The sequence below is a fragment of the Odocoileus virginianus genome, chromosome 5 (genome assembly GCF_023699985.2).
Source record: "Odocoileus virginianus isolate 20LAN1187 ecotype Illinois chromosome 5, Ovbor_1.2, whole genome shotgun sequence".
Taxonomy (NCBI): domain Eukaryota; kingdom Metazoa; phylum Chordata; class Mammalia; order Artiodactyla; family Cervidae; genus Odocoileus; species Odocoileus virginianus.
In genome coordinates, this window is record NC_069678.1 from 86,157,954 (window position 1) to 86,183,685 (window position 25,732).

Below are 25,732 nucleotides of genomic sequence, written 5' to 3' on the forward strand. Positions count from 1 at the left end.
AGGGAGTGCAGGTTCAGTTCCTAGTCCAGGAGCTAAGATCCCAGGTCTTCTGAGCCAAAAAACCAAAACATAAAAAGAGAAGCAATATTGTAACAAACTCAATAAAGACTTTTAAAATGGTCCATATTGAAACATGTTAAAAAAAAAAAAAAAAAAAAAAAGAATCAAAAGAAGCAAACCACTCCAACTAGAATACAAAATGCTTCTAGGATCATATTAAAGCAAACGTTCAACTGGGTTCTAAAAACTAGGCTTTGGTACTACTGCCAATGGACTCACTTGGTCCTTCCAGGGTACAGGAGTTAGGAGTGGTTAAATACAGTTGAATCTTTTTCTTTCTTTTGGCCAAACCACACAGCATGTGGGGTCTTGGTTCCCCAACCAGGGATCAAACCTGTGCCCATTGCAGTGGGAGTGCAGAGCCCTAACTAAACCACTGGACCACCGGGGACTTCCCCTTTTTGGATGCATACAGTTGAGTCTTAAAATTAGCAGCTTTCTCTTGGTCTGATCTAAAAATCTCTAGAATGAGGAATTTTTAAGATGGGGCCACTGGTTACTTCTCATGCTCAGACCACAGGTGAAGGACCTTTTGAAACGATCACTTACACCTCAACACTTTGTAAGGCAGGACACTGAAGTCCAGAGGGGAAATGAGCTCAAGATCCCAAAGAACTCAGTCAGTAGTGACCTTGGCCTCTTAAGAAGTTCCACTGTTTCTGCCACTTTTGCTTTCAACAGAATCTTGTTTGAGAATATTGTATCCTACTAAGATCTGAGCAAGAAATGACTTCGGCTTGGTGGTGGTGGTGGTAGAATAAAAATCTTTTAAGAGCTGACAAAACAAGGTTTAAGGGTCAGAGAAAAGATCTTAAAATTCTAACCAGAGGCATAAGAAGGAGATTTTAGGAGTATCTGTCATTTCACTGTTAAATAATGATAAAGTGACTTCACAAAGAACAGAGAATAAAGCTGCTATATAAGAAAACACTGCTTTTCTTGTCATTATACATGGATGTCCCAGAGTCCGCTGAAACTTTAATACAAAGACCAAACTCATCTTGTGTTTCTATTCTCTTCCCCCAAACTCCTTTCTAGTCTTGCCTCAATTGGTTGCATCCATCACTACAGAACCTTAAGTTTTCCTCATTTTCTCCAGTGCCTAATACGCCTGTTAAATTTCTCAATTTCATCTGCTCGTCGCTCTGCTGCCATCGTTTGCCGCAATTACTTAGATCTGTTTCCATTCTCAGCCCCTCAAATCACACTCATTCAAGCAATCTACAGATTAATATGAATGTTGTTTAAAATTCTGTAAAGGCTCTCAGCTGCCTATGGACTCAAGTCCGGACCCCTCAGTGTCTGTGGTTTGGCTCCTGTCTCTACAAGCAGCTCATCTGCTCCAGGGCTCCCCTTTTACTGCCAGCCGATCACACTATCTGTAGTTGCCTGGAAACATGGCTTTATTATCTCTGAATGTGGTGAGCTCTTCACATTATGCCTGGCATACCCTCTCCTTTCTACCTGAAAAACTCCTGAACATCCTCTTCCAGGAGCTACCTTGACTCCGAGTTAATTACTCTACCTTAGAATTTTCTTTCCACAAAATTTTTAAGACAAGTCATTCAAAAGGAAGCTTGATCTGAATGGTTTGGTTAATAACCGAGGTAAAATATAAGTGCACATTTCAGAAAATATATGTGCAATTCCAATTCATGTGTGGCATGAAAACTCATTATGAGTAAACGAAAAAAAATGGGTGAAAAATTGTAATTTATTGAAACTCAACTCAAAAAATATAAGATGCTGTAGTGTACAATATATTACACAAAGCACCCTCAGGTGCACATTCAAGTCAAGTAAGAACTCCATATCCCTTTCCCTAGCCCTCCCACCCTGGGATCTTAGTATCTGTTCCATATACAATCATGCACACTTAATTTGAAAAAGGAAGCCCCGATATATTTTGATGTATTAATTAGCACCAAACAAGAATACAGTTCCATTTTTTAATAAAACAAAAACAAAAAACCCAATCAATAAACCAACTGGAGAGCTAATGGACTCAGCCAATACTGCTGACATAGATATTATACATTCATGTAAATACACAGCCTATTCTACCCTAAATGACAGTGTGGCTGGTTCTCAGCCTTTGTTCAAGTTGGCAATTGTCCCCGTGTTGCAGTGCTGGAGCCAGTCTGTTTCTAAAACAAAATTGCTATTTAGGAACTTCCTACACAAAGCTCATCTGTCTTTTTTGTTGGAAACAAGTCTAAAATTGGTGTGGAAAACTTAGATCTTTCAAGGACAACCACTGGCCGAAGATAATGAAGCTGTTTTAAGGCAAGTTCTCCACAGTCTGTTAATGCTTTGTCCAATACGACCCTCAGGTTTTCCAAGGAGGGAACTGTTGTCGTCTCAGCTACTATTAAAGGTGGGATTGCAGTCAGGTTCTCATGAATTGCAGAGTCACTGGAAGAATGAGGTATGTCAACTTCAGGGTCATTGTCATTCACCAAATTATTTGCCATAACACTCCCTGTTAAGTCATTACAGGGTTGTGAAGAATTATTTAATGTTAAGTGCTCTGAAGGCTCCCAATCATCAAAATCATCTTCTTTCTCTTCACTTTCCTGAATAAATTTCAGAAATGAAGATTCAAATCCCATAGGTTTATAAGTCTTCAAATCAAATGACCTGGGCTGTGGATGCTTCCTGAAAGTCTCTTTTGGAACATGGGTTGAATTTTTTACAGTGTTTTCTGGCCCTGAACTTTGCTGCCCAGTTTCCGAGTCTTTGATCCTTGGTAAAGGCAGCTGGAAACTTGTGAAATAAGTCCCACTTTCAGTCCCATCAGGATTAGGAATGGAATTTTCTATTTTACAAGGAGGAGGCTGAACTATATTACACTGTTCCAAAGAGGTGGTTTCTGAACTATGGTTACATTTCAGAGTTCCTCTGTAGAGCAGAGAATCCGCATCAAACACTGGGCTGCTCTCTGTGCATCCTTTCTGCCCTCCGTCCCTTTCACCTGGATGGAGGGGATCAGCAGTCTGGACGGGCATGCCAGTGTCACCTCGGGGATGGCTGTGCTGTGGGAGCTCTGATTCACAGCCTCTATCTTCTTCTTTCTTTATATAGGGCTCTGCTTCAGAAGTGGGCTCCTCCTTAATTTTGGTACCGTACTTGACACACATGACAAGGTTTTCCATCTGCTGCTCCAGGTAGGCACTACTCATCTGATGGGTGCGTTTGTAATGCCTCACTATGCTGCTCTCCAGCTTCACCACCGACAAGCACCCCTGAACCATGCAGGGGTACTGCGTGTGCTCAGAGTGCTCCACGCACATATGGAGGGCTTCAGCTCTCGTTTTAAAACTAATGGGAGCTTTCTTGTCTTTGATTAAGCCACACTTTTTAGCCTTGGCATTAAACGATCTCCGGGTCGTCTGATGTTCGTGCCCCTGAGGGTGAGTTGTCTGACACACCTTTTCACTCCGTAGTAGCCTTTCATTTGCCACTTTCTGGCTTCTAAACAGATCATCGTAATAGTCCTTATGTCGGTAATATACATGTTGAGAATAATTACTGCGATGGGTGAAAATCTGGCCACAGCCATTAAGATCACAATGAATTTCATAGTCTGAATGTATTTCTCCTTCAATGTTATGCTGTTCCATCAAGTGGTGCTTCAACTTGCTGAATGTATAAAAAACAGCAGGGCACTGAGGCTGGTTACAGGAAAATCTGGCCGCTGACTCAGCTTCAGAAAGCACTTTCGGCTCTTCAATGTGGTCTAGGTTATGAGAGTCACTACAGTGCTTCGCAAGAGCTTTGGAACACAGGAAGCGTTTGTTACATTCCTTATATTTGCAGGCAAATATCTTTTTACATTTGACAAGTTCCCTTTTGGTTCTCGCTTTGTCTTTCTCTAAACATAACTGCTCTTTGTTGTACTGATGTACAGTCCTGTAATGGCGAATCAAGCCTTTGAGATTGGTGAAGGAGGAGTTGCAAGTTTTATGAATACAATGGAATGGTTTGTGGTATTTATTCAAAATGTAGCAGAGATTTCCCTTAGCAACAGTTCTCCTGCTACCTCTGCCCTCTCTTCCTTCTCCTTCTTCTCTGTGGCTGCCTATTGGTGACGAGAGATCAGATATTTTACTTTCTGTTTCTTCACAGGATGACTCCAAATCTGTTTCCGAACTGCACTCATCCTTTTTAGAATGACAGTGTGGCTTCTCAGAGTTACCACTGGGATCACCTCCAAGTTCTGCAGGACAATCAACTTTCAACCTGTCTACTGAGCACGGGCCTTCATGATCACATTTTTCATTATCTAATAGTTTTTGAGTTACTCTGTCGCTGCCAATTTGATGTTTATTTTTATAATGAATCCTAAGGTGTGTTTTTCTCGTAAATGACCTTTGGCAAATATGACACTGGAACGGGGAATACCTATGTTGAAACATGGTTAACTGAAGGACTTTTTCTTTTGAATAATTATGTTTTTTAAGATAATGCATTAACAAAGCCTCTCTAGTCACAAATTCGTATTTGCATCCTTGAAGTTCACAGAAAAAAGGCTTGGCTGCCAACTGTGCCAGGTACTGACTTGGCATATTTTCATCTTGATTCTGAAAATTAAGATCTGAGATTGTAGCTGAAACTGCTTGAAGAGACTTAGCACCACTGGATGGGTACCCCTGCAATGACCCTGAGAAAGATCCATGGGTTATTGAGTTTTTCAAGCTTAAATGTTTTAAGCGTAACAGAAGTTCCAACATGGTATCCTCTGTACAGGGCCTTTTAGATGCACAGATGGAGGCTTCTGAGGAATAGCCTTGATGTTCTCGTTTACATTTAGTATGGATATTGTGATCCAGACCTTCATCTGGGGAGTCACTGTTTGTATCTGAGCTGGGTTTAGGTTCTGCATCAAACTTTTCAGTCGCTGGATTGTGTTCATTACCCAAACAAGGAAAGACATCCTTTGTCTTTACCTTTTTGGGTTTGAAATGGTATGGATGAACCTTCCTTAGGTGCTTCTGCATGCCTCTTGCGTTTTTGTATGTGGAACCACAGCCATCAAAACCACAGGTAAACTTACTCCCATCAAAACAAACTGCTACACTGGAACATTTCTCCTTTAAACTGGAGGGCACAAAAACTTTTTCATGAGTTAATAATATATCCTGCATGGTTTCAGAGTGATCCAGCGTGTCAATTAACTCTTCATTCATGGAAGCTGAAGAGCTATGACTTAACTGATCACTAGAATTACTGTCACTGTTTTCTTTCAGATTTTCTGTAGTTTCTATCTGAGAACTAGCTGATCCTGCACAGAAGAGAAGATCCTCTGGTAAATGTGACTTATCAGTCTGGTCAAGCAGATGGGGCTGATCAATACAATCCTGCTTTTCACCTGCTGCCGGCTCAAGTTTCACTGTTTTCTTCACATCTCCATTTGAACTTTCAGCATTATGCATCGAGAGGTGATTCTGGTATTCAATTTTGGAATAATAGAACTTTTTACAGCCAACGAAGCTGCACGTGTAAGATGCATCCCTAAAGTGTTGTGCTTCATGGTGGTAAAGCTGTCCCAAGTCACTGAAGACAATATTACAGCCATTCAATTCACATTTGTAACGCAGATCATCATGTTTTTGTTTATGGTTAAGCAGTTCGTTCACTGATCCAAACCTAGCATAGCAATCTATAGATACACACATATAAGGCTGAGGACCACAATGCACTTGTTCATGCTCTCGCAGGTGAAAAGCAGACATGAAATGTCGTCGACAATAAGTACACTTCTCTCTTCTATTTTTCATATCTAAGTAGTGCTTGGCATTTTCATCGTTATTTTGGTGTTCAGCTTTAAGATGCACACTTAAGTATTTGAACTGCTTAAACACACGGGAACAGTCTGTGCCAGGACATGGGTACAAATCTCTGTCTTGCAGGTGGCAATCTTCTAATTTGCTGAATGTGACATATTCATGTGACTCTCCTTTGGCTTGTTCATTCAGTGACTGACCTTGCTCCAGGGCTGCAGAGGGGCTCTTGGGACAAATTCCCTTTTGAGAGCCTTTCAACAGTAATTTCTTTCTAGAGCGGTCCCTTCTGCTTGGTGGCATTTTAACATGTTCCATCACATGAGGAACAAATATTTCTTTTCTCTTGAATTTTTTAATACAAACTGGACAGGTGTAAATTCCATCTTCCATATGCATCTTAGAATGATGAAGAATCCTAGCCTCTATACATTCTCGCTTACATAACAAACAGAAAAATTTATACTGAAGCCACCTCTGGTATCTTTCAGAAGAACCAATGGGTTTCTTGTCTCTCTTCTCCTTATGTTGATCTGTCATATCTCTTCTTCTATATTGTTTATCTTCTTTACCTTCCTCATAGTCACTGAGAAATGACTCTAAAACATCTGTGTCGTTAATAGACATTTCATAGCCACTTAGATCATCATCAGAATCTGAGGCTTCTTGTCCTAGAAGTTGGTGGCAGTGTCGTTTTAAAGTTTTCCAGTCCCAAAATTCAGGATCAAAAGGCCAGTGGGCTTTTAAAGCTAGTAAGAGCTCACATCGGAGAGAATTTGGAACTGGTGCATTTTCTTCATCAAATTTTTGATCTGGTTGGGAATACAGTTCTTCCAACATGTTAAATCCATCCAAACTGGGTTCAATTAAGAATTCTGTAAGTTGACAGGCTCGTCTAACTTCTAAATCTTCTGGCAAAAGACAAGCAATTGTTTTACAAACTGATGCCTTCATTTCTTCATCCTCACTTGTTCTGAGTTGAAGAGCTCTGACACATAGTAAAATCGACACCCCAAGACCAGCATCTTGTGCCTGTTAAGAAAAACAGGGAAGAAAAGGTTTTTTTTTTCCATTTGGAAAACTACATAAATTTGGAAACACTACATAAATTTCACTGATAAGATACACATATACACTCCTCTTAAAACTTATAAACAACAACAATGTACATTTATAGAGTATCCAACTTTATAAAGCACTGCATATTGTTATTATTTGGCCACACTGCACAGCATGCATGATCTTAGTTCCCCGACCAGCAATAAAACCCATGTTCCCTGCAGTTGAAATGTGGAGTCTTAACCAATGGACTGCCAGGGAAGTCCCAAAGCACTGCATATTAAAGCAGTCCTTAACCCTCAAGGAATCTACCTATGTGCCAAATGTGTAAATAAAAAAGGCACATAAATTCAGAGGAGCTCAGAATAAATAAGGTCACTGAAAGATTCAAAAAAGAATTGTCTCAAGCTGGGTAGGAAGGATAGGGCTTAAATAAATGGGTTTAAGAGGAAATACATGTGTATAAGGGAGTTTAAGACTGAATTCAATTTTAAAAATTCATGTATCATGAATAACTGGGTGTTTTCAAAACCTCAAGGGTAAAATAAATGATTTTTCTATTTCCTCAAAAAAAAAAAAAAAATTAGTACTTTATAGTTACAGGTGTACTGAATCTGTTTCCCACAGAAAAACAAAAGAAAATTTCTCTATAGCAGCAGGTTCTCAGAAATCAGTCAAAAATCATGAAAAAGACCTGGTTGTATATGATAAAAGGCAAGTGCATTTAAGATGATTCTTTCATGTGAGAGGCTGAAAGGGTACATGAAAATAATATGAACAAAGAAAAGCAGGATCTTATGGCAGAGTAGCTTAAAACACAATACAGAAAAGAACAGAATTTTGAGCCAGACTCTGACTGCCTTTGAACCCCAGCTTCACAACAGTGACAAGTTCTTAACTCTTCTAAGCCTCAGTCTCCTTATCTGTAAAATGACAACTGTAGCAGCAGTATTAGATTTTCTCCTAATGTTGTTATGCAAATGAAGTAAGGTAACATAAAGTGATTAATACAGTGTTGGCACACAGTACATGTTCAACAGAATCCCATATAAAATACTTGAGGATAAATCCCACTGTTCGAACATCAATTTGCTAAGCAATTATTCTGTGTTGGGTACCATTCTAAATGCTGAACACAACGAAATAACTGCCATCAATATACAGAGCTGTTATTAATCTTGGACATTATTCTGAATAAACTTTTTGCATAGATTATCCTTATTTGATTTGGCTATATCCCACATGTCCTTGATACAATATGCCAAGTCACTTCTTCGGTTTCCTGTTTAAAACCTATCAAATTATTTATATCCATCAGTTTCTTGAAAATTCAGTTCCACATTCCACACCCTAATTCTAATTTATTCACCACTCCTTTAACAAGTTAACTATCTGTTCAGAATGTATAATGGTAGTTTTGTGGGGGTTTTTGGGGAAAAGTATTCTTAGTGATTTCACAAATTTTACCATTTCAACTAGATTGGGCAGTTTAAGAAAGAACAGATTTGGATTCTTTGCTGTTTACCTCACAGAGTCTTGCAAAAGGGGTTGAGTGACCTGTTAAGAACCAATGAAAGATTTTAAAACTTAATGGACTTTCTCCTCCAAGTCCTCTGTGCTCTGACTTACAAATGATAACCATTGTATCTGACTTACAAATGATAACCATTATGCCATTTGTCAAGATACCCAGGGTCTAGATCCTTACAAGTCACACATTTCTAATTTTCAGCTTCTTTATTACTAAAGAGAAGGGAATAAAACTAGACAAAATTTTGCAAAATGGTTCTAACTTGTATGTTCCACCAAAAAGAGCTCAATGGTCAAATAAACTGGCTTCAAGATTATCCCTCTTCTTATACCTTCCACTTCAAATATAACCAACATCTATATCCATTCTTCTGTCATACTACTTTTAAAAGTCTTGAGAGAGACCCTAGATTCTCTAAAGTCATCCCTTCCAATATGAGTTTCTCAAGTCACAGAATAAAAGTTTAACAACTCTTGAGCACCTTCAACTGATTATCTGCTTTAAGCTCTTTATTTAGAGAAAATTAAAACCCAGAAAATAAGGAGGTACTACTACAAGGCCTGCCTTCCGCAAGAGACCCAATGCCCACAAAAGTTTTTCAGCATCATTAATCTTTTCCTTCCCAAGGGCTAAGTAACTGGTTGCTATGCACTAAGATCATTTCACCTCTTTCATAAAAACCAAATACCTGATTTTATCTGGTTACAGAGTCACCCAGAATAATCAGTCTATCTCCAAGCTCCCCCCTGCAGCTAGGTGACCGTGTTTGTGTATGTGTTAGAAGGAATGGGGGGAAAAGGTGTGTCGTGGTGTGGTCTGCTTCCCACTCTACCTGTTATCTGGAATGAAGACATTATAGCTGGGATTGGAATAGTTAGTTCTTGGAACATGAGATGAAACCTATGTGTTAAAAGCAGATAAAAGGAACCTGGGTTTCTGATATGTGGAGCCATGAGAGGATCCTTGGCCTATCTAGCTGGGTTATCAACCTGTATAGGAGAGGGAAAAACTTTTTTCTTCTTTACATCACTATCATCTCGGATATCTCCATTCACAGTAGAACTAGATCCCCAATGACAGAGGTTAGATCACCTCTTGCTTTTAAAAACCTAGAGGTGTCTCACTCAATTTGAAGGAATTCCATTTCACTCCCCTTCCACCTACCAGTCCATAGCTTTTCTACCCTTTAGGACAAATACCATAAGTAAAGATTACAGGGGGAAAACATCCTAGACTAGGATGAAAAACAAATGGGTTCTGGTTATACAAATGGACAGCAAATTCCTTGGAATGTGTCAGAAACCCACCTTCTCTAATCCTCTAACATTTTCCCATTTTTGTGGTTCCCTGAAGTAAAAATAAATATAAAATGACCCCCTGACCTTCACTTTTGTATAATCTCCTCACTTTGAGTATAAGCAGAACCTATAAATATGGAATTATTCTTATGATTACATTGTATGTTATATGGCAAAAGAGGCCCTGCAGATGTAATTAAAGCCCCAAACCCACTGATCTTAAGACAAGTGGATTATCTGACCCAATCACTCAAACTCTTTAAATCTAGGTCTGGAAGTCAGAGGTGAAGGAGGTCATATTTGAAGAATTCCTTGTGCCTTTGTGGCTTCAAAATGAAAGCATGAACACGAGAGTGGCTTCCAGGAGCTGAAAACAGGCTGGGGCTGACAGCCGGCAAGAAAATGAGGGTTTCAGCCCTACAAAGGAAAGGAGCTGCATTCTATCAACAGTATGAATGAGCTTAGAAGTGGACTGTCTACAGAGTCTCCAGAAAAAAACTCAGCTTGGCCAACACCTCAATTGTGGCCTTGTGATGCTGAGCAATGAACCATGCCTCACTGTGCTGGATTTCTGCCCCACAAAATCGTAAGCTAATAAATGGGTGTTGACTTCAGGGCTAAGCTGTGAGAATCTCTTACGCAGCAAGGGAAAACAGCTTTTCCTTAAAAAAAAAAAAAAAAAAAAAAAAAAACCTAAAGCCAAAACTTTTAAAAGGCCAGATGTACCACTGATTATTTTAAACAGGCAAGTTCTGTAATTACTTGAACATGCTCCTGTGATAGGGACACAACTTCATTTGTAGTGATGAGAAATAATAAGCACCTAGTTTGTCTGTATGAATTTGCTTCTGGTAACTGTTTTACATTTTCCTATCTTCACTGGAGAAGACTAGATACACAGTATTAAAATAGGATATGGATAGTACTAAAACAGGATACATTAAAGGAGATAGAACACATCAATGATACAACTGTGCCTTGACTTTAATATAAACAATCCTTGGATGTTTTCAAAAAAGTAACCCATAAAACATACCCATAAACCATCATAGATACGGGTATACAGGCATCTCTGTCACTGAGGAGACACTAAAAACAAAAACCAAGCATAGCATAAGGCTCATCTAAATCTCCAGTCTTAGCATTAATTTATGGGGCCAAATTCAAAAAAAAGGTTTTATACATAGCACTTCATTTTAGGAAATATTTATTTCTTAAAAAACAAGACAAAACTAACTTGCTTCCTAATTTGCACAGAAGCTTGCAATTTGTGTACAGTCCATTCCTCTAAAACCTAGAGAATCTATCACTCCATCATGAAGGAGTCAGTCATTCCATTATCAAGGAGCTGGAAAACACAATTATGCTTTCTTCACTAACAATTACTATCCTAATTTGCCAACAAACATGTCTGTATATAATACAGAACACTATTCTAGGAAAACCAGACTTACGTTGGGGTGACTGAGGGGACAATCAAGAAACAATCTTTCCTTCCTCCAGTGGTCTGTAATGTCAATCACTATTTTCCACAAAGAAAATTGTAGATTCCTAGGAAGTAAATCTGCAGAAACAGCTAGCTATGTCCAGTTCCATAATCTTATTAAACCCCATTATTTCTCATTTTCCCTTATTTAAAAAGAGTTGCCTGAGAAGTTGTCTCTCCACTTATTTCTTCCCTCCATAAACAATCAGCACAAAAAGCATAAATTACTCACTTCAGTTTGTATAACTCTAATCAGGCAAAATAAATGCTGCTGTGTTTTAGCTATGACACCAAACTGACGACAGCGCTCCAAAAAAGTGTCTACAGAAGGGTCGATTCTTCTTTGCAGTTTACTCCAAAAGAGAGTCAATTCCCTATTTAAAAAAAAAGAGAGATTATGATAAAACATTTAAAGGAACTGGTATTGCTACCCCAGTTTTTCAGTTTGTGAAAGTAAGCTGACAGTAGTGTAACAAAATCTAGAAGAACAAACTATCTATATTCCCTATTTTTGGTGTTTAGTGGCCAAGTCATGTCTGACTCCCTTGCGACCCCATGAACTGTAGTCTGCCAAGCGCCCCTGTCCAGGGATCTTCCAGGCAAGAACATTGGAATGGCTTGCCACCTCCCTTTCCGTATTCCCTATTGCTTCCTCTCAAACTGGTTAAATTGTTAAAAAAGAATCCTCCTTGAAAACTTCCCACTTTCTTCTTTGTGCCTGGGGAAAAATAAAAACAACACAAGACTACTTTCTTTTTGCTGACATTTTCAAAGACTTCTTTAGATCCCACCTTATCCTAAAAGGTTTTTCTCCTTACACTGGTAATTATACTGACTGAATCAAGCCCTGTTCTAGTGGGCAGGGATCATCAGACATCACTATGTTGCTAACAAAGTGCATAGAACTATGAAATAGTCTAATGGTATATTTCTCCACATTAATCTCATGAGAAATGCTTTTCCATCTCTAAAATGTCATACTGCTACTTAGGCCTATATCTTGGAATGCTTAAATATTACTAATAAAATTAGTAAAATGAAAAAAAAAAATTAGTAAAACGACACCCTTGGAAATGGCTACAATAGAAGAATCCCACAAATATACAAAGAAAATCTTGAAAAGAATAAGTTACATAAAAGCACTGAACGGGTTCAGAGAAAACTCAAGAAAAAGCACTAGAAACTCAAAACCATCCAGGACAGAAATGAGTTAGAATGTGAATATGAAATGTGAATGCAAGGAAAGTTACTTAGCAAAACAGAAGAGAAATGTTATCATTTTCTCATACTTTTAAGGAGGTAACTGGCATTTGGATATGGTAAAATTCTTACATAGATATAAGATAGGCCAGCTATGAAAATAGCTACCAGGAAAGAAACTGGGATGACTGTTCATTTTTAAACTTACAAGACTGTTTTATGCATATGTTTATCTTACTAACAAAACTTTAGAAAATGGAGAATTACATATGCTCAGAGTACCTACTGAAATATATGTACATGAAATCTATGCTATTAGAAAAGAAAAAATCATCAAAGCTAGTGAAATCTGATTATAAAGATAAAAGGGTAAAGAATATCTACTATCTAAAATTCATCAACTAGCTAGAAGTTTAAAGTTAGGCAAATTTGATAAAGTGATAAAAGGCAGGCTGAGAATTAAAATGTCTCAAAATATTTTTTTAATAAATAAGAACGTGTGGGGTCTGATTTATTCCAAATTAAGTATTTCAAACTCTAGTTAACTTAACTCCAAATAACCATGATCAAAAAAGAGAATTTCTATCATATATTTTATATCTGTGTACATATTTCCACAGTTTCAATTCAACAATTTAAAACTACTATTGCCCTCCCAAACATAAAAACATGCCTGAAACCATGACAACTAGTGGATTACTTACTAGTGAGAAAGTCAAGATGTCACTTTAACCATCCATTCTAACCATCCATTCAAATCTACATACCAGAATAATGAACTACCACCAGCAACTTATAGTCTCCCGGATCATACATGTACTAGGATAATACTTCTTTAATCACTATAATGATGTGATCTTTTTAAACAGACAATCACTAAAGAATATACTGAAAATGATTCTACTGTATGGATACTTCCAATGCTCAGATGATTTACTTTACCTTCAAATTAGGTCACTGCCTACCTCAAAATAACAAATTACATACAAATTTATAAAAATTGGAAAGGAAATTTAAAGGAAAAAATGGCAGACTTCTATCTACCAAATAAGAACTTTAAACTATATTTCTACAAAGCAGGAAGGAGACCCATGATGTCACACTGTGATCCAGAATTTAGACATTTTAGAAGCAAGGTAAAGACAACTTTGTGGAATTAAGGAATGATAACCCCCTAAAAAGAGCTCCTGGAAAGGCTGATTCTCATGACCTTTTTTCATTCTTTAAAAATGTCAGTTAAATATTAATAAAACATATGGATATCCTGGATCTGATCTTTGCCACGTGCTAGGGACTGACCTGTAAATTAGACAACATATATGAAGACCCTGGTATATCCATCACAGTCTAGTTGAGAGAGAACAGACACGAAATTACATCTGAAGAAACATAAATATATAACACACAAGATTTAAGCTCACAGGTGCTACAGGAACCAAAGGTCAACATATCAAATACTAACTGAAAGTTTAGAGTGGAGATTAAAGTTCAACTTTAAATGATTTTATTTTCAGAGTGGCAGTGGTAATTACACACCTGTATATACACTGTCCATTTGAAACGGTTACCTTTCTCACTTGCGTGGCTACTCTAATTGCATTACCACTGCCAAACATCGATAGGGAACTCACTCCTTCAGCCCTTCCTTGACCTCTGTAAACAGCCAAAAATCTTTTGTGGCCAAGCTTAATGAATAAGCTAAGTGATGTACCTTTTGAGATCAATAATATGGTAACCACTATAAAGTAATAAGATTTATTGCAATTTATTAAGCATCCCTGAAGGAAATTTCTAAAAGAATAAAAAAGTTTGGGCGATAGTTACATAGTTTACCTTTCAACTATCTCCAAAGGTAATCAAATTCAAGAATGACACTTTATAAATTCTAGTATATGTATTTAAAAATAAGTGACTGCTTTTATTATCATGTTCCAACTTTACTGTTGCTGATAAAATGCCAATTAATAGTTTTTTTTCCTTTTCTAGACAAATACTCCCATATAGCCTACTATCTTCAACACAGGAACATCTTGATCACAACAAAAGAATCTAATCTATTTGAACAGCTGGGATTTATTTTCCTTAGTAAAATTCAGTTTTTATGTCATGGCTATTCTAACTCCAATATTACTAGCTTACCACCCTCCAAATAGAAAGGTGAAACATACTTTAAAATTCTAAAATTTTATATTCTATTTCCCTCTGAGATGCTTGGAAGAAGCTTACTTTTAACAAAGTGTGAAGTGATTTAAGATTTTCTTTCCTTTCCTTTACTCATTACAGCTCCTCAGGAGGCCAACAAGAGGGAAATCCCTGTTAATCCCTTCCTGCTGCAAAAGAAGAGCATTAATCCTAGACCCATTAGGGAAACAAGGGAAGCTGTATCAAGAATATTATAAGAACCATGTGACTACAGTTTAAAAAACTCTTTATAATCTTTAACACATCCCCTATGTGACTTAATGTGATTTCTCTGCACTAAAAACCTAGCTGTAGCTAGCTGATATTACTCCTTATAGGCAAAGAAAATAACTATAAAAGAAAAAATGCCTATATTCATTATAGGCAAGGAAAATAACTATAAAAAGGAAAAAATGGGGGTTGCTCCACAAATAAATAAATACATCTGCTTTACTGAGGTTAAATCTCTAATTTCTTATGCATGAAAAGCCAACAAATCCTTCTACTTGATAGTGATCAAAAATATCACTGCTTTGCTAAAATTTCTTTTTACTTACATCATTTCTTTTGGTTAGCTAATAAAAATGCCCACAATGATTATTACAAAATATAATGAAGTCCTGTCCCACTATCTCCTCCCTCCTCATAGGAGATGTAACTCTAGCATAGAGGACGTGGTAGCAGAAGGTTGCCATTTGAATTCTGGCCCTGCGTCATGAAAACAACTGTGTGAGGAGCCAGAAACCCTGGGCTTCACTCTGACTTCAGCCCTGAGGCCGTGGGCAACTGAAGACTTCTAGAATTCCTTTGATTCTCCACTCCCTTATCTGTACAGTGATTACTATAAGGACTGGGTGAGATAATTCATGCAACACAGATAATATTTCTACACAAATGAGTAAATAAAAAGAAATATTGTAACATAAAAAATGCTAACAGCTATAAAACTTTACAAATATATACAGATGCTCCAGAGGGAGATCAATAAGGGCTAAAGTATATATAAAAGGCTTTACTGGGTTTTCCTATAAACAAAATGCTTATTTCCAACTTCAAGCCATCCCTAAAAGCTCTTCTAATCAAGATGATGCAAATCCAACCAATCCACTCTTTGAATACCACCTCCTCTCTAACACCCTCTTAAATGCTGGTATACAGTGAGCACGTTTCTCTAATACCTTATAGCTCATCCACACCGCTAATCTGAGACTTACTGACAGGTGTTACATTTCAGAGGTTTGTCCTGCTGTCCTAAATAGCTTCAATACAGTTGGGATGAAAGAACCATTGATTACACCTTATTGTTTCCTTTTTAGCAACTAAGTACTCTGTATGCAAACAAGACATAAACTGAATTAAAACCAAATAATGCAATTTTGCTGAACAGTACTAAAGTTGCAAAAAAGATTACTATTCAAAAGGATTTCCCTCTCTAGTGCAAGTTTGACCTAGAAACCTAGATAATTAGTGAGTTTCCAAATATGAGGGTGAAAGTGACTACCAGAAGATGTGAAATAAATGTAAAGGATAACAAACCGATACCTATTTGGTTCATACTGCTATAATTTTATCTTCAAAGAAGAAGATGTATATTGAAGTTAACAGACAACCCTCTATGAAATAATCAAGAGGAGTTCAGACTTTTCACTCTTTCTTTATTTTTGGACTCAATATTTTTAATTAAATGGTTTAGCTTGTAAGTGAGATTTAATTCTCATGTCATCATTTAATCCACTTAGACTTTAAGTTTGAAACAAACCAATGTTTTAACATAAACCCTAAACGCTATACTATGTACTAACAAATAAAGGGAATAAAAACTAAATATACTTACCAAGAACAATATACACTTGCAGTCTGGAGCTGCTGGGTAAGGTAAGTCGTACAAAGAACAAATGCTGTATTATCCTGACCCTCAGATTCCAGATTACATATGATGTCTAGTATTTCCTTGCAGTCGACCTTTGCAATCTATCAAAAATGAGATGACTAAGTCAAAAAGAAAATGGTGACTTTTCTGTAAATTTTGTTATATAACATGAAGCTTCTTTATGTAACATTTTCTATCTTTGATAATTCATGAGGCAAGAATTAGAGGCATATAATTTTCTTCTACTAATAGCTGAGTCTGCTGGAATATTTCATACAAGAAATTATTAAACAGAAGAAAACAGACACTATGAGGAAGTTCCACAGTAGTCAGTCATGAATACTGTTACTATATAAAAGAATCAAATTATGCATAACTTCAGGTTATTTTCACCTGGAACTTCAGGTTATTTTCACCTGAAGTACCATCATCTTTTTTTCCCCTTGTTTTTTGTTTCTTTCTTGTTCAATTTTATTCAAGTCACTCAAGTTACAAAAAGAAAAATACCATGCTTACCCTTACTCCCAGTAGGGCTAAAGGAGGCCTGCTGAGAAACTGTTTTAAATATAAATGCTATGGTAACATATTGTTTTCTCATATAATTAAGGAAAAAATATTTTGTATAAATGAGTTTTTCACACAACTAAAACACTTTCAGAAACACATCTTTTATACTTACACTATTTATAGGAATCTTAAAACAAAAAACCAATCTTGGAGCAAATAAGTAGAATTTTCTGGGGATCTTTTTGTATAGTGGTAAAACAGGAGATTAAGACTTCTAAAGAACCTTTCTCAGTCTATTTTACCCTTTTCCTGTCTTAATAAACAGGATATGAAGAACATAATCTATTTCATGACTGTGTCAGCACTATAAATGTCAATTATACTAGGCACCAACCACACAAAACAATGATACTTTCAGGACAAATGTGGTGTATTATCAAGGCAAAATGAAGCATATAGTTTAGCTCATCTCTGGTGTTTCTAAGTCTCTAATTTCATTAGTTCAGGATTATGTACATTTTGTTCAAAACTCAGCATTTATCAGTGTCCAAAACATAAAGACACCTAGTAAATATGTGCTAATAAATGGAATAAATGAAATCAGGTCTAACCAGGGTAAACAGACCATGTTTAAAAAGTGAATCTTATTTTTGTGTTTTTTAATCTTTTCAAGGACCATCCAATGACATAATAAGCAGTGTAGTACAGTGGTTAAAAGCAATTATTGTGGAGCCAGGCTGTATACATTCTCTTCCCAGCTCTATAGCTAGCTACTAGCTGTGTGAGCCTAGATAAGTTACGTAACTTCTCAGTAACTTACTGCCTCTTTCCTCATCTATCAAATGGGAGTAATAGAATGTCCCTCATAGTTATTACAGGAATTGTATGCTTCAGTACAGCACGGTGACTACAGTTAATAATACCATACTGCATATCTGAAATTTGCTAAGAGTATATGTCAATTATATCTCAATTTTTAAAGATGTGGTACATGTGCCTATTAAAGTCAGAGCTAAAACTTTTCATTAAAAGTAAATAACAAATTGTTTTCATAAAACATAAATTTTTAAAAGACGAAAGTGAACCTTGGGATACTAGAAAGTAACTAAAAAGATCATTCTCAGATGCAAAAATCACTTGATGCAAATTTATATCTAATGAGTGTTGCGAGGGAAAGTTGTTAAAGCCTAAACATAATTAAATTCAGGTTTCAAGGAAAAAAATAAAATCATACATTATGAAAATGGAATTCCATGTCCTCTACCATAGCTGAATCAATCAGAAGAGTCATCCAGAGACGAAATGCCCAGAACAGAGCCACTTAAAATTGTGCTGGCTGAAGGATCAAAATAAGGATTCCACAGCAAGTAACGACAGTTGCTCCAGTCACCACCACCACCACCTACCCTCCACACCATGTTAAAGCTCATGTTGAAAACCAAGAACTCTAACATTCAATTTTCGCAGCAGTATAACATCTCCAAGCTGAGAAATACCACAAGAAGCTCTCTACTGCCAGGCATATACATTAGAATGGAAATAAATACGAGCTGCATTTCTAGAATATTTTTATTCATTTCAAATAATTTTACTGTAATGTTTTACTTTATCAACATGGTAAGATCTGTAACATTAGCAAGGCAGATGGTATTCTTACTTCACACAAAAAAATGAGCCTAAGACAGACTGTTTCTTGTCTCAAGTGAACTGTGGTAAACAAAGTGAAAAACTAATCTCATGTCATTTTACTCCTAAAGGGAAATCCTTCAATTTTGAAAGGGTACATTTCAGAGATACACAGGCTTTCATCCTTTGGAACCAAAGTGTTTAGAACAGTAACAGTCTAATAGGCCAGAATAGCCCCTCCTCCTCTCGCCTTTCCTCCTCCTCCTTCCATATCCAATTGAAACTCTTTTTCCATTATCAAGTCTCCATTCATAGATTTCTCTAGCATCCAGTGATCTGTTGCCCTGCCCTGAATTCACAGCATGTTGTCAACACTTTTAATTGGGCTATTTTTAATTCTACTTTGAGTCAACCATTAAACTAGTGATTCACATTGGCCTTTATCATTTGTTATCCTACCTTTTCACATGATTTTACTTTGGCCCTCCAACTAGATGATGAACTCTTTGAGGAGAAGAGCGGTCTTATAAATGATATCCAAAATCGTCTGTGCACTAAATCTGGTCAGAAGGAAAATGAACGTATCCTTCAATCAAAGTAGTGCTATTTACAAAATACTTATGTACTGTGCTAGACATTGGGGATACAAGTCATTTTGCCCTCGTGTAACTCACAGGGATAATAAATAAGCAAGATTATACTGCATGTTAAAGACTACACTGGGGGTGTACAGAGTATTTTTCAAATACCTTTTGTCAGAAAAATCTAACTGAAATTTGGGGGGAGGGATTTGAAAACAACTTTTTGGATGAAGTCACAACTGATATGTGAATTAAAAGAATGCGTAGGAATAAGCTATGAGAAAAAGTAGAGAGAAATAAGAAAATTGTTCCAGACAGGAAGAAAAAGACATGCAAGGGCCTAAAAGGGAGCATGGTCCTGAAGGAAGAGAGATATTTCAATGTAACCGAGTAACCGAGCAGCACTGCTGGGACAGCAAATCCAGCGAGTCCCCAGGAGAGGCAGCGCTTGTGTTCTTCCAGCATCTCAGTGCCTCTGAGTCTGCCACAGGGTGCTGGGGGAACCACGCCCCTGCACTGGACTAATCTCCAGCAACTTCTCAAACTGACTTCCAACTTCTCTCCAAAAGCTATATATTTCCAGTAAATTTTAAATACTAACATTCTTTTGGTTTGTGTTCAATAGTGACATTTACCTTACATTTTAGGATACAACTACATGCCTGATAATGACGTTTCTAACCCCAGGTCCGTAACACCCAAGCACAGGCTTGGGTTAAGCCTGTTAAGCCGTGTCCGACTTAACTTCAGCTGTGTCCGACTCTCTGTGACCCTATGGACTGCAGCCTACCAGGCTTCTCTGTCCATGGGATTCTCCAGGTAAAAATACTGAAGTGGGTTGCCATTTCCTCCTCCAGGGGATCTTGCCAACCAGGGATCGAACCTGCATCTCTTATGTTTCCTGCATTGGCAGGTTAAGTTCTTTACCACTAGCGCCACCTGGGAAGCCAAGTACATAATTTTAACACTTGTTCTTTAATTATTCATTAACTTAATAGTTTTACTTCCATTCAGGTTTTTATTGAGAAAGTAGCACTATTTTATGGTGGGCCTATTTATAATAACAGAATTATTTTAACCTTCTGATTAAGAACTCATTTGCCTCACACACACCTATCTAGGCTATTAACACTGAACATTCTTCTAGTCTTACTTTCCACTTTCATTTTACTAAGTAATAAACAAATCTGATTGTGTCTGTTACCTGCCCCTCCTTACAGGCTCTAAATCCCCAAAGAGCCAATACCATATCCTCATTTTGTACTCTTACCCACCAATCCCCTAAATGCCTGCCTCAGGATCATTGTTTAACAAATAAACACCAGTTAACTTTTTTCTTAGGGTGGGGGTAAAGAGAATCTTAGCATTTTACACCAAACACCTGCATTTTCTTGAATGTAGAGGAAATGTGGAAATATGACCAAAAAATTAAGATGACATACTTTTTAACACCTCATTAGTAATACAGTTATATTACTTGTCCCCAGCTACAGCAATAAAAAGCTTAAAAGCACACTAAAAATAAAAATACATGCCACAGGGAGGCGGCGGCGGCGGCCGTGGTGGCGGCGGCGTTGTTGGCGGCAGCGGGCGGGGGTGCTGTGGCGGCAGCGGCGGCGGCGCCCGCGGGTGGTATAAAATGGCGGATTTCGAGGAGTTGAGGATGATGTTAGACAAAAAGCAAATTCGAGCAGTTTTTGTTATTTGAGTTCAAAATGCGTCATAAAGCATCAGAGGCCACTTGCAACATCAACAGCACATTGGGTCTAGCAGTGCCCAGTGAGCGTACAGTGCAGTGCTGGTTTCAAGAAGTTTTGCAAAGGAGAGCCTTGAAAATGAGGAGGGCGGTGGTCAGCCGCCAGAAGTTGACGGTGACCAACTAAGAGCAATCCTCTAAGCTGACCCTCCTACAAGTATGCAAGAAGTTGCTGAAGAACTCAGCATCGACCATAGGTCGTTCAGCATATGAAGCAAATTGGAGAGGTGATAAAGCTCCATTAGTGGGTGCCACATGAGCTGACTGCAAATCAAAGAAAATCATTGTTTTGAAAAATGTTGTCATCTGTTATTCTACTCAAGAGCAACAAACCATTTCTCAATTGGATTGTGATGTGCAATGACAAGTGGATTTTATACAACAGCTGGTAACCAACGCAGTGGTTGGACCAAAAAGAAGCTCCAAAGCACTTCCTAAAGTCAGACTTGCACCAAAAAAAGGTCAGGGTCTGTGTCTGGAGGTGATCAACTGCAGCTTTCTCAGTCCCAGCAAAACCATTATATCTGAGAAGTATGCTCAGCAGATCGATGAGATGCAGTGAAAACTGCAGCGTCTGCAGCTGGCATTGGTTAACAGAACGGGCCCAGTTCTCCACGACAGCGCCCAACTGCGTGTCGTACAACCAACGTTTCAAAAGTTGAACGGATTGAGCTACAAAGTTTTGCCTTATCTGCCATATTCACCTGACCACCTCTTGCTAACCGACTACCACTTCTTCAAGCATCTTGACAACTTTTTGCAGGGAAAACGGTTCCACAACCAGCAGGAGGCAGAAAATGCTTTCCAAGAGTTCATCAAATCCTGGAGCATGGATATTTATGCTGCAGGAATAAACAGACTTATTTCTCATTGGCAAAAATGTGTTGTTGTGATGATTCCTCTGGTGAATAATAAAGATGTGTTTGAGCCTAGCTAAAAAAAAAAAAAAAAAAAAAAAAATACATGCCACAAAATACTTATCAGCTAAAGTAAATTAAAACGAAGGTCACTGACAAGATTTTGAGAACTTCAATCAGTATCTAGAAAAACTTTGTACCTTGACAGGTATTGAAATATCTTATTCTTAAATATGAATCTTATTTCTGGGTTTACATTTTATAGCTATAAGACAAGTATAACATATGCATCAAATAATAATTAAATCTTTGTTTACTATTTATCTTATCCACTAGAATACATATTTCAGGAGGGCAAAAATTTATTTCATTCACTACTGTATCTTCAGTGTACAACAGTGCCAGGTACATGAAGGAATATCAATAAATATTTGTTGGAATGAAAGATAACTACAAGATAAACAAGTAAGTGACCACAAAGTGGCAGGATAAGTGGGAAAGATGGAAAACAAGCAGCACAATGTGGACTGGAGTGAGCAAAGAAGGGCTTAAGAAAAACAGCTCTTCAGGGGATACCAGTGTCTAGATGGACAAAGGTGCGAATGACCCCTCAAAAGTTGCCAGAATGAGCACACAAACAAATGTGAGAGTAGTCACGGCATATGAGGGGAGGAGGATTATCTGATAAAACTGTCAAGAGTGATATTTACACTTAGCTGGCACTCAGTGAAAGAAAAGTTGAATTAATAAGATAAGAGACTTAGGATGGGCTTCCCTGGTAGCTCAGCTGGTAAAGAATCCGCCTGCAAAGAGGAGACCCCAGTTTGATTCCTGGGTTGGGAATCGAACCCAGTGCTACCCACTCCAGTATTCTTGCCTGGAGAATCCCCATGGACAATGCCCTGGCAGGCTACAGTCCCCAGGGTTGCAAAGAGTCGGACACAACTGAGCACACAGCGCACAGACAGCAGGAGGTGTCGCGGATGGGGCCACGCCACAGGGCTGTGCGGGTTCACGCTGCGTGAGGGCGACCAGCTAAGGAGGGTAAGAGGTGTTAAAGTTCAGTCAGCTCGCCAACCCCAAGTTCCAACATGTGGCACTTCCTCTTAGAACTGAGACCTCTGAAAGGCAATCACGTGAGATAGGGGGACAGCGGAGCACAGTATTTCTTGCTATTTCCATAAAAGTACCTATAGGCTAATGCTAGTGGAGACTCTAGGACATGGGATTTATCCTTCGTGTTTTATGGGGAATCAGAGGATTCTGCTACTATTGTTTTTCTGGATATACTCCTGAAAGGGATGACTGGAATTCAGCATAGTTTTTAGTTTGATTAACTTATATTTATTAGATTTCTCCTGCTTATAAAAATATTTATATTAGAAAACCAGAAAAACATAAGACCTTACAACTCAATAATAACTATTAAAAATATAATGAGTTTTAATCGAGTATTCTGTCCATATACACTAACTACATAGCATGGGTTCAATACATGACTACTGCAAATATGTACCTATTCAAGAGAAAGGTTGGATCATGTTGATTGTATATTTATTCTTTTATCCTAATGTTCTGTTGTGACTTAAGAGGTTTTTTTAATCAGTCGACAACAGAAAGGAGAATGTAAACAGATTATTCAGACAGAGACAGCAATAAAATGTGAAGAAAAAAAAGCATTGTAAAAGTAATAATAATGATGATAATATTTCTAAACCTTATACAGCATCACGTATGTCATGTACTGTTCTACAAATTTATATAAACTATTATATCTACATAACAGTCCTACAATGTAGATAAACTACTGTTATCCCTATTTATAGATTATAAAACTTGAAGCACAGAGAGATCACGTAACTTGACAAAAGCTTCATAGGTGGTACACATCCCTGGATCTACCCCAGATGGTCTGGCTCTAGAGTCCATGCTCCTGGCCACTATGCTCTACTGAGATGCTTTAAGGGTAGAACTGACAATACACTATAGAAATACTGACAATACTAAATAGAAAGGAAACTATATTCCCAACTGTTTGCTCTTTGAAGGCAAGGAATATGATGATTGTTTTATGTCTAGACATTTACTGAATTGAAATGAACTGACAGCAAAACCAGCTAAGAACATAGAAGCATCTGAAAGACCACTCAGGCTCATTCATTATACACCATGTTTTCACCTTAAGCTTCTTCCAAACCCTAAATAGTCTCCTCAGATTTTTCCTTATCAAGATTTACCTCATAAAGTCTGATAAACTTAATGATACAAAAATATAAATCGTGCAGAAACATTATTAATGGCATTTAAATATACCAGAATCAAAACTTTGTGGATAAAGGCTAATGTTGGAAACTCTTGTGTCAAAGACAAAAAGCATAACACTTTACCGTATGAATTTTATATATAATGGTTATATACTTCCCTGCCAGCCCTGGTGCTGAATCAGGAATAAAAACAAAGAGTTGGACTTGACAAGAATAATGTCTGAAAATTCTCCTGTGGCAAAGCACTTAGAAATCGTGGATAAAACACAACTAATATGTTTCTTAAATACACAGTTGAAAACTCAAGAAAGAAGTGTGAATGGACAACTGCCTTAACTTGCTAGGGTAATTCCACTAAGAGGCTTGGGTTTTACAAGTCGTGTTTAGATGTTAAAGCTTGAACCTGAGGACAGGAAGTTGGCACTGAGCCCTTCAGCATATGGTTGGAACTCCTGAAGAGCTAAAATCTCAGAGAAAGTACAGACTAAAAAAAAGGGGAGGAACAGGGATATAAAAGGAAAATATGTTGGTCCATCTCACCCTGGCTCTGGTAGGACCAAAAAGTCTTTGGGAATTTTAAACTGTCCTCATTCAAACTAGGTGTCTGATATAACACTATTCCGTTTGTCTAAAAAATCCAAACTGAGAAAAACAAAATAAAAAGAAGATTCTGGCTGGTAATATCTTTGAATCACCTGGTAGAAGCAAATGTAAAAATGATTTATAGAGACACATGCTAACTAAGGCCTGTGAAAATTTTCAGACATAAAGCATTCCCTACCCCCATCCATCCCACCAAAACTGATGCTCACAATCCCAAACTATAAAAAGCACAAATAAACAAGCCACTCCAGAAACGTCACCACACACAATAAATAGCAGATTTAGACTCCTGAGAATTTCAGATAACAGAATACACAGCACAAAGACTGAAACCTATCATGGACTTTGGTTGGTTTAAAAAATGAAGTAAGAAAAAAATAAAATAAAATAAAATAAATTAAAAATGAAGTAAGGAACTAGGAATAAAACCACCATATGACCCAGCAATCCTACTCCTAGGCACATACCCCGAGGAAACCAAAACTGGAAGACACACAAGTATCCCACTGTTCACTGCAGCACTATTTACAATAGCCAGAACATGGAAGCAACCTAGATGTCCACTGACAGATGAATGAATGAAGAAGTTGTATATAAACACAATGGAATATTACTCAGCCATAAAAAGGAGCACATCTGAGTCAGTTCTAATGAGGTGGATGAACCTAGAACCTATTATACAGAGTGAAGTGAATCAGAAAGAGATAAATACTGTAGTCTTAACACATATATACGGAATCTAGAAAAATGGTACTGAAGAATTTATTTACAGGGCAACAACAGAGAAACAGACATAGAGAACAGACTTATGGACAGGGGGAGAGGGTGAGATGTATTGAAAGAGTAACATGGAAACTTACATTACCATATGTAAAATAGGTAGCCAAGGGGAATTTGCTGTTTATCTCAGGAAACTCAAACAGAGGCTCTGTATCAACCTAGAGGGGTGGGATGGGGAGGGAGATGGGAGGGAGTTTCCAAAGGGAGGGTATACATTTGGCTGATTCATGTTGAGGTTTGACAGAAAACAGCAAAATTCTGTAAAGCCATTATCCTTCAATAAAAAATAA

The 25,732-nt window shown here is 37.6% G+C and overlaps 1 protein-coding gene across 1 annotated transcript in view; it reads right to left on the reverse strand.

The window, feature by feature from the left end:
- Positions 1 to 1,995: 1,995 nt before the first annotated feature.
- RLF (RLF zinc finger) overlaps positions 1,996 to 25,732 on the reverse strand; it is an 80,741-nt gene continuing 57,004 nt past the window's right edge. Inside the window, exons 6-8 of the mRNA XM_020894094.2 lie at positions 16,433 to 16,569; positions 11,450 to 11,591; positions 1,996 to 6,875 (exon numbers count right to left, since the gene is read on the reverse strand). Of these exons, the coding sequence (XP_020749753.2) occupies positions 2,226 to 6,875; positions 11,450 to 11,591; positions 16,433 to 16,569 (4,929 nt within the window). The 3' untranslated portion in view covers positions 1,996 to 2,225. The remainder of the gene's footprint in view (positions 6,876 to 11,449; positions 11,592 to 16,432; positions 16,570 to 25,732) is intronic.